Source organism: Neomonachus schauinslandi, chromosome 10, assembly GCF_002201575.2.
Source record: "Neomonachus schauinslandi chromosome 10, ASM220157v2, whole genome shotgun sequence".
Classification (NCBI taxonomy): Eukaryota; Metazoa; Chordata; class Mammalia; order Carnivora; family Phocidae; genus Neomonachus; species Neomonachus schauinslandi.
The window spans coordinates 129,811,806-129,821,944 of NC_058412.1; the positions used below are offsets into that span (position 1 = coordinate 129,811,806).

A 10,139-nucleotide genomic window follows, 5' to 3' on the forward strand; every position below is an offset into this window, starting at 1 on the left:
TAACGTAAAATTTGCCATTTTAACCATTTTTAAGTGTACTATTCAGTGGCGTTAAGTACCGTCACACTGTTATTCAGCCATCACCACCATCCACCTCCAGAACTTTTTCTCTTCCCAAACTGAAATTCTGTCCCCGTGAAACCCTCCACCTCCTCCCCTGCCCCGCCCTCACCCCAGGCAACAGCCATTCTGCTTTCGGTCTCTGTGGATTGGACTCTTCTGGGAACCTCACATAGATGGAATCATATACTATCCGTCCTTTTGTGCAAAATTTGGGTTTTTAATGGAGGAAAATAGAGGTCCTAGAGCACCGTCTCTGTCCCGTGTAAAGCCCTCGATCACTGCACTATACCAGAAGCTCTAACAGAACAGTCCAGGGACCTCTGAGGTCCCAAGCCCCCTCAGGGGGTCCACAGGGTCAAAAAGACCTAATATACTATGAAGTTACCTGCTTTCCACAGGCCATACAATGTGTAATGTCACACAAGACCGAACGAACGGCAGAGATGACCGTCCCACTCTCTTTCATGAAATAAGACACTAAAGACAGTTACAAAAAGGTGAAACATTGCCAGTCTTCTCATAAAATTTCTTTCACTTCGGGAATTTTGTTATTTACGATGAAAAAAAATATGTTTTTCATATTAACATGTCGCGGGTTTATTATTTTTCCTCTTGAATTATTAAGTGTTTTCATTGCTTTAAACTCTACTATGGTAATTATCAATAAGCATGAGTCACAGAAGCAAAAACTTTTGAGGACCCCGAATAGTTTCTAAGAGTGTAAAACGATTCTGAAGCCAAAAGTTTTAAGAACGACCACATCATGTTAACCTTTCCTCTGATGAATGGTGCTTGTGTTGGTGTGGACCACGGGCAGTTTTTCTCTATGTAGGTGACCTGTCAGCGTGTAAACGTCTCAAATGTGAATAACACTTGTCTCCAGGCTTCCAATCTCCTATAATCCGATTATCTACTCTGCCCATCCTCACCACTCTACCCACACACACCCAGAAAACCATTCAAAGACTCCAGACCAAAACTCTCTTGATCCTCATTACCTTTTTTTTTTTAAGATTTTATTTATTTATTTGAGAGAGAGAATGAGAGCATGAGAAGGGGGAGGGTCAGAGGGAGAAGCAGACTCCCTGCCGAGCAGGGAGCCCGATGCGGGACTCGATCCTGGGACTCCAGGATCATGACCCGAGCCGAAGGCAGTGGCTTAACCAACTGAGCCACCCAGGCGCCCGATCCTCATTACCTTTTATTCTTCTGAAATACCTGCCCACCCATGCAGCAGCCTGTGAAACTCCTTTCACTTGGTATAAGGATATATAAGGGATAATAAACTAACGAGAGTTGAGTATTACAGTTTATTGCCACGAGTTGATGGAAACGCTTACGTGCAGTGTGACTCAGTAGATAATCTCATAGGTAGGAGGTTATTGAGATAATTCTAGGAGACCATCTCTCTGTCATTAAAGAATTGCTGGGCTGGAATAAATCATGTATATTCATCCATCCATCCGTCCATCCATCCTACCAACAGATACTGAAGGAGAGCCAAACTCTGGGCTATGCCCACGGGAAACATTGATAAAATAAACTTCTTCCCCCGGGGAGCCCACCTTCAAGTGGGCAAGACCAGCAAGCAAGTACACACCATAATGGCAGGTGGTACTGAGTTTTATGAGGAAAAATAATACCAGATACAGATGTGGGGAGGCTGGAAAGGCTTCAGGGCAGGTGACGTAAGAGCATTTGGGTGAAGTCGGGGCGGGGGACAGACTACCTGGGATAAGAGTGTAAACAGGCCATGGGGCGCCTGGGTGGCTCAGTCGTTAAGCGTCTGCCTTCGGCTCAGGTCATGATCCCGGGGTCCTGGGATCGAGCCCCGCATAGGGCTCCCTGCTCCGTGGGAAGCCTGCTTCTCCCTCTCCCACTCCCACTGCTTGTGTTCCCTCTCTCGCTGTGTCTCTGTCAAATAAATCAATAAATCTTAAAAAAAAGTGTAACCAGGCCTTGAAACAGCAAGAGTACCACTGCAGAAAAAGGTGCCCAGAAGTTTCTAGAAGGAAAACCAAGGCCTCTGTGGCTGGCACAAAAAATGAGGCAACAAGGATCCGCGAGGCCAGGGATCAGGCCTTGCAAGCAAGCCACGGCAAGGATTTGGGGTTTTATTCTATGCACAGGTTTTGGTGGCCTGCAACACAGCCGGGCTCCAGGGCAGGGCTGCGGGCAGTCCTGACGTGGGACAAACGCCCACCGAGCTCTGAACCCTAGGTCCCTAACTTGTCAAGGATCCATCAGTTCCTAAAATCCCTACCCGGGGCTGCTGGGGGGTTAAAAGGAAAATTCCCCGGAGGGGATGAGGGTGGCACAGTCCAGTTGACAAACCAAGAGGATGCCTGTCAGGCACTTAATTCAAGGACATTTTCATTATCATTGTGATGAGATTACAGTTGCCAATTTGAGCCACCCAGGTGCTCCTGAGGTATTTTTTTTTTCTTAAAAAAGTATATCCTTGTTCTCTAGGTTAAGAAGCCCCGGGGGTTGAAGCAAACCAGGAGTGATGAGCATCCTTATCCCCAAGTTACCACTTGTAATTACCATTTCCCGTAAAAGGAACCCAGGATCCTCGGAGAAGTTAACTCTCCAGGTCTTGGTCAGGAAATGGATGAGTTCAGAACATCTTAGGCAAAAAGCTAAGAAGCCTTCAGACTGTTGCCCAAAACACACTGAGCCAACTTGAAGGAGCCCATTGGCCAAAGACAGGAGACTCTAAGCATCAAAATGATGCCTGCAATTGCTTAAAACTCATCAAATGTATAGAGTTCCCAACAAAAAACTCTCAAGTGTATTCACCAGCCATGTCTAGGACCAGACAGGATACTGGGCACCAGACTTTATTCTCAAAGCTGGGTAATCAAGGGGGAGAATCAAGTTTTATCTATCCTTTCTTGTTCAAGCTGTATTCAGTGCAATCAAATAATCACCAGGGAGGTCTTCTGCCCAATATTAAATGCAGAGGAAATGACATAACTTTAAATCACCTTTTGCAATATTCTTAATGCTCATCAATGGCCGCTAAAACCCAAAGGAGAGAGGCTGACGGAGAACTTTATTACAGCTGGACAGTCTGACATCTGAACCCACTGATCCAACTTGAGTACAGGTTGGAAAACCAAGTATTGTAGGTGTCCAGAGATGATGCAGTTGGGAGCACAGAGATCCCTCCTCCCCAAAACTGAGCTCAAATCTACTTTAAAACTTCACCCGTTCATAGGACATAGAGAGACTGGAGAAAATGGGTGAGATGAAACCTCAAATGTGCAATAAACCCAAAGAATGTGCAAACTTCTACAGGACCAATTTCCCAGCCTCTTCAATAAATAAAATGTGTGTATGGAGAGGGACGTAGGTTAAAATCGACTTAAAAAAATGATCTTCTAGGGGTGCCTGGGTGGCCCAGTCTGTAAGTGCCTAACTTTTGGTTTCAGCTCAGGTCCTGATATCAGGGTCGTGGGACTGAGCCCCACGTGAGGCTCCCCACTTAGTGTGGAGTCTGCTTAAAATTCTCACTCCCTCTGCCCCTGCCCCCACCGCTCTCTCTCTCTCTCTAAAAGTAAATAAATCTTAAAAAACAAAGAACAAAAAAAAAAAATCTTCTAAACCAATGAAGTGAATCTTGTTTGGGCCCTGGTCACAACTTACCAACTATGAGAAGCCACTTTTAAAAAGACAAGGCAATGTGGTCATGGAGGCTGGTTATGAGGAATCACTGTCCATTTAGCTGCACGTAATCATGAAAGCCCTTACACATCTGAGATTTGCTTTAAAGTACTCAGGGGAGAAGAGGGAGGAGGGGCAAAATACTGCGGGCGAGCATCGAGGATTCAGAACAACTGACCTCTCTTCTACCCTGTAGGCTTAAAATTGTACTTATAAAAAGTTAAATAAAACAAAAACAGAAACCAGGGACACAATAAAGACCAAAACGCAAGACTGCAAAACACCAAATCTATATTTACATCCACATATAATAACATAACTTTAAGCTGAAATATATCATAAATAAAACAAGTAATGTCTACTGTTTGACAAGTATCAACAATTAAAATAAATCAAACTGGAATGAAATAAATACATAAACAAAAATCCAACGGATTGTACCTCTATTATATGTACTGTTGTCTCAAGGGAAAAAAAAAAAAACATACAAAACCAGTAGTATCCCAATAGTTAATACTGATGGACCAAAAACAAAAACAAACAAACAAAATTTTTGGAGTACAAGGGCTGTGGAAAAAAAAAGGACATTTTTATGCATTCAGAAATTCAGAAATGTGGTGAAGAAAGGAGAAATCTGAAAGCCCCCAAAATTTCAGCATGACATGAATTGACTTGTTTTCAAATAGATTTGGTGATTTTTTTTTTTTTTAAATACAGGTTTAAATTTCAGCCCTCTATTATCTTGTATCCCCTTTTAAGATTTACATTTATAGTCACAGCAAGCTTTTCTGCAACACTCATTGGATTAGGCAAAGATCAAGTCAATCATCTTGCAAAAATGTGTTAATCTTCAAAAATAGGCTATAAAAGTGCAAAACTATGAAAACAAAAAATCTAGATTATGTACATATGGCTCAGCTTGTGAACAGGAAACAAGGTCAATAGTGTACACTTTCCTGATACAAAGCACTTCATTGCAATACCAGCAGACGGATCTCTAATCAGCTCTCCCTTTAACACGGGAGTTAAGACTTCTGTCAAGTACGTTTCATGTTGCATAATGAAAACAAAACAAAAAATCAGGATTCTTTTAGGACTTTACTCCCGCTCTAACGCAGAAGGGCAGGGCAGGACAACTTAACAGTGCAAATTTATTTTTGAAAAAGTTTTCTTAATAAAATATTTTGTGGTTGCTAAACCAATGTACTGCTGAAGAAACTCGGCCACGGAGAGCGTATCAAGGGAACCAAAGTTTAAAACACCTAGTAAGCCAGCTGGTGGCGATCCTCTCTTTAAAACCCAACCTGCATATGCACGGAGAAAAACGTTGCTGCTCAAAACAACCAAAAATGGGAAGACAACGGAGGTCGAGAAAAGATCCCATCTTCCCCATAACCAGAAGGCTCAGCCTGCAGTTCCTTATTCAGAATCAACGTGTCTATAATTAACTCGGAGTATGTCCACAATTAACCCAAATGCCAGGCACACCAAGACTTCCAGATACAAACCTAAAATTTACCCAAAAACGTTCATGTCCTTTTTAAAATTCCTTCCAATATGTGTCATTTACATGTATAATTTAGCATTTCTGTTTTTTTACCTACTAATTTCAGTGAATTTTCCAACAAAAATGATTAATTTGATACAAAGTAAATGCAAGGGACTGCACCTACAATCTGGTATGTTTACTGGACATGTGGCTGGCTCCACAGAGGACAGGCTTTCTGTAAACACACACACTTAAAAACCCCACAATCCACAGCATTGTTTCCGGGAAGGGATCACAGATCTGGACACTCCCTCGGTTGACAAAATGAAATTTGCAATAAAAGGGCACCGAATTCAGAATGGCTGACCTCAGAATATGCAGCACATAGTCATAGAGGGTCAATACTTCCGTTAACAATTTTGTTAAGATAATAGACTGAGGAGGATTTAACATAATACAAATCATTGAGAATTTTTTTTAAAAAAAAAACATACATTTTAAACGAAAGAGCACAAATAGCAGGAAACCGCTCAAAGTGATGAGCTACATTAGAGAAAAAGAGTAACGCACAGTATCCAAACAAGCAGGTTTAGAACTTACAATTATGTACAGAGTTACCTGAGGTGCAAGCATCATAGACTTTCTCCCCACCCCACCCTCCCCAACCCAGATGGTTTCTTTCCAGCAGCGCTCAAGTAGGCAAAAGACTCTTCTTATTTGGTCGATTCTAAAAAAAATATAATTCAGGGACAAAATAGAGGTTTCCAGTCTCCATTTGTGTACAACCCAACTGTTGCAACTATAGTTTTTATTGCTATTTGGTACAAAAGTTAACAGAACAACGTCACAAAACCGTAGTGTTCCTGGTGTGTTACATGCACGGCACGGTCACAGCTTATATTTCACGGGCTTCCACCGTCTGCTTTCTCAAAGGATGGACGAACTCGATTCACGGACAGTACACACAGCCATCAAGACCTACAGAAACAAAGGTTCGAGGAGCCATGAAGATAAAACTGACAACAGCTCAGAAAATCTGTAAGAGAAAAGTGCAACCAACAGAACTAAGGGAATCTAGAACTGTAATGAGTTCCACTTAGCTCAGATGTTGCAACGAAGGGGCGCCTGGCTGGCTCAGCGGGTGGAGCCCACGTGTAGAGGTTACTTAAAAATAAAATCTTTACTTAAAAAAAACATGCTGCCATGAAAGTATCAGGACTCTAACACTGGACTCTTAACACCTCAGAGACACCTCACTATACACTGAACAGTGATTTAGTGAAGATGATTTTACCGAGATTCCGAATTCCTACCAGTTCCACGGAGTCTGCCAAAGGCAACTGTCACTGAGGAGAAACTGAAAGTTTCTAATACTATTTGCTCAGCCAACATTTAACAAGTCGGATCAGGGATATTCCCAGCAGTGGGCTACGCAACGGAACACAGGAGTCTCCTCTCAAGCGCAGCTCACAGTGAAGTTGGACACACAGGTAAGGGGGGCGGGAGGGTGATGGGCACGAATCACACCTGCACAGGGAGCACAATGGGGAAGTCCCCAGTTCCCGGCAGGCATTCTACAGAATTGATGTGTGAGCTGGTCCTGGAGTCTCAGGGAGAGGCGATCTGGCACAGAAGATGCAGGAAGGATGTTCCGGGCAGAGGGAAGTGCAAGCAGAGAAGCTCAGGGGTCAGAGAGAGGCCAGGCCTGGCCAACGGGACGGTGCGCATTTGCTGTCACTGACGGACTGTGCCATCGAGTACGGGAAATCGGTGACAAAGGATCCGTTCCTTGTAATCCATACATTATTCATTTTTGTTTTAATGGAGAGTGGACTTAACCCCATTCCTGTGACAACAACACTTTACTCTCATTCTACTTTCACTATCTGAGGGGAAAGAGGAGCGCAGACCCGCAGACCCGCATGAGGCTGATGGGCCCCATGCGTGTCCCCCTGAAAACAGGAGGGAGAAACCCTGCCCTGGACCGGGAGTCTAGATGGCGGTCACGTGACAGGACAAGGGCTTCTGCGAGAGAGAACGCAAATCTGTCCACAAGCCCCAATCTTTTCATTCAATGTATTGGTAAACGAGGCCTAGAGTAACTCTTACGTAACTCTGGCCAAACTTAGAATTAACTAAATTACTATGCGCACAACTATGATGATACTGCAGTTTCTGGGTATCTACAGTTATATACATCTGCCATGGGAACCACCAAGACCAAATGCAACTACTTGCTCCTGGCCCACTCCCCTCCCCAGATAAGGATGCACAGAGGCTTTGAACAAACTCTTATAAACAGGAGGGCTGGGGGAAGGAGAGCACAGGCTTTGGTTCCTGCAGACCTAGGACAGAACCAGAGTTAAGCACTGGGCAAGTTACACACTCCAAGTCTTGGTACCCTCATCTGTAAAGCACGCCCAGGGCCTCCTAACCCAGGGGTCAGCAAACATTTTCTATAAACGGCCAGAGTGTAAATATTTTCAGCTTTACAGGCCCTGCACTCCCTGTCACAACCACCCAGCTCTGCTAATGTGGCACAGAAGAAGCCATCAACAATACAGAAAGGAATGGACATGGCTGTGTGCCAGGAAAACTTTATAGACAAGAACAGGTGGAGGGCAGTTTGCTAATCCCTGGCCTGATGCCCCCTGCTGTGGGAAGGATTAAGTGAGGTCATGATTATAAAACACTTCAAGGCAGAGCACAAAATAAATGCTTAGTAAATTCCAATTGCTATTACTACTATACTATTATCATCATCACTGATATCCACAGACCCTGAGAACTCAAAGTTTTAAAACACTTTAAAATTAAGGGCACCTGAGTGGTACAGTCCGTTAAGCATCCCGACTCTTGGTTTCAGATCAGGTTGTGAACTCAGAGTCTTGAGATGGAGCCCTGCGTCGGGACTCCGCTGAGATTCTCTCTCCCTCTCCGCAACCCCCGCCCCGCCGCCCCGCTGTGCTCTCGTGCTCTAAAATAAATAAATCTTGTAAATAAATAAATAAAAGTAATTTTACTTAATATTCTACAGGATAAGTTAGATGGTTTATTTTCAATTAAGTAAAATCAATACATCGTATATGCTCACCTTTCTTAGACAAAATAGGAAATCAAGTTTTTTTGTCATTTGGTCGATAATGTGCATTTCCAATAAAATTCTCATAGTTTCTCTTTTGTAGCATGCTGCTGGACAAGTGTTGGTACGACACTGGCCTTTTTCCTGTTTGGAAAAAAATGTGAAAAGGTGTTTAGAATTAAGTTCAACAATTGGGAAGGTGTATGTGGGTTGTCAGAGGTCAATTTTCACACCATTCCTGACTGGTAATGGGATCAGAATACACCAGCTGTATGCACGTTGCAAAGTTATAACTGAAACGTTTTTAAGTGCCCTGAGGATATTTGTCAGTACAAAATTTCAAGTCATTAAAGCTAAAATAGATCTAAGTACTCTTAGTAAGAACTAAAAAGTCAAGATCCAGGGTTTAGGCACAGGAAAAAACCAAAAAGCCCAAAAAAATGGTAGCATAAAATATTTTAAACTTATACGCATCAGAAACCAAAACTGTGGGGAAGGAGAAAAAAATACTGATTCAAAAAAAGGATTTTACGGGGGGTGCCTGGCTGGCTCAGTTGGTGGAGTGTGCAACTCTCAATCTTGGGGCTGCGAGTCTGAGCACCACGTTGGGTGCAGAGATAACTTAAAAATAAAATCTTTAAAAAATAAAAATTAAAAAAATAAAAAAGGATTGTGCTTGCAATACAGAGCCCGGACTCTTCAAGTTAAGGCAAAGTTTTGACTCCTGTCCATTTTAAGAGCTTATAGGAAGAAAGATAAGACAGTTTTGATCAAAAGTCTGCAAAAATTAATATTTCATCACAATTTTCATGAAATTCACTGGAGTGTGTGAAAAAAAAATTGTTTGCTTAATTTGCTATCCATACCAGATCAAACGGCATCCAGCTATCCTGGGTAAGAGTACTGTCACCACACAGAACCCTTAATTTGAAGTTAATACAAACTGAGAGGTTTCAAATGGATTTCTCTTCGGACCTGCACAAACCAGCAGGACTTCTATCCGACAAAGCAAGTGGTTTAATCAAGTTTGCCAAGTGGGACAGGTCTCCAGGACACTCTGACCTACCTCTCTACATGCACAGGTGTGCACCACACACCTCTAAGGGACCGCGGCCAGGAGGAAGCAGGGTTTTGAAAACATTTCCACGGGGAGAACTCCAAAGTAAATCTACGACTTTAACAATTTATCCATTTGGGGGAAAGGGCGTCCCTTTTAAAATGCACTTAATGTTTAACGAAGGCTAAAAATTGGGCAGCATGAGTCCGGAAGCCTAGCATCGAAACTGTTCAAAAGACTCTTGTTCACGGGGGTTCTTACACTTTCTGTTCCTGCTGGGTGGGGGGCCCGTGCTCGGGGGGGTGTGTGGGGGGAGGGTGTTCACTGCGAGGTGCCACCTGCTAGTGGGGACACCGCCAGCCGCGTACACGGCAACGGGACGGCAGCCGAGGACCGGCTCCGAAGGACTTCAGCGTGGGGAGCGGGGACCTGGCCCCAGCACCGACCCCAGGCTGGACGCGCACGGGACGCCGGCCGCGGACAGCGAGCGAGGCACGGCGCTCAGGGGCCACCGGAAAGCCGGCCCGCAGGACCCGCCGCCCGCCGCCCCCCAGGCCCGGGCTCTGTCCACCCCTCCCCAGGCCTCACCGTCGGCGGCGGGCCCGCAGGCGAAGAGCGGCGCGGGCGCGGCGCGGGGCTTGGGCGGCAGCGCGGCGGGCGGCGGGCACACGCACTCGGCGGGCAGCAGCGACTGCAGGCCGCGCACCACGTGGTACTTGGGCAGCTCGAAGGCCCGGCGGAAGGCGGGCGCCGGCGGCTCGGCGTCGGGCCGCGGCCGC

The 10,139-nt window shown here is 44.7% G+C and overlaps 1 protein-coding gene across 1 annotated transcript in view; it reads right to left on the reverse strand.

Annotated features, from left to right (window-relative positions):
* Nucleotides 1-5,900: 5,900 nt before the first annotated feature.
* The window catches only part of ZNF217 (zinc finger protein 217), a 12,490-nt gene continuing 8,251 nt past the window's right edge, over nucleotides 5,901-10,139 (reverse strand). Inside the window, exons 6-8 of the mRNA XM_044919049.1 lie at nucleotides 9,949-10,117; nucleotides 8,316-8,447; nucleotides 5,901-6,199 (exon numbers count right to left, since the gene is read on the reverse strand). Coding sequence (XP_044774984.1) covers nucleotides 8,338-8,447; nucleotides 9,949-10,117 — 279 coding nt within the window. The 3' untranslated portion in view covers nucleotides 5,901-6,199; nucleotides 8,316-8,337. The remainder of the gene's footprint in view (nucleotides 6,200-8,315; nucleotides 8,448-9,948; nucleotides 10,118-10,139) is intronic.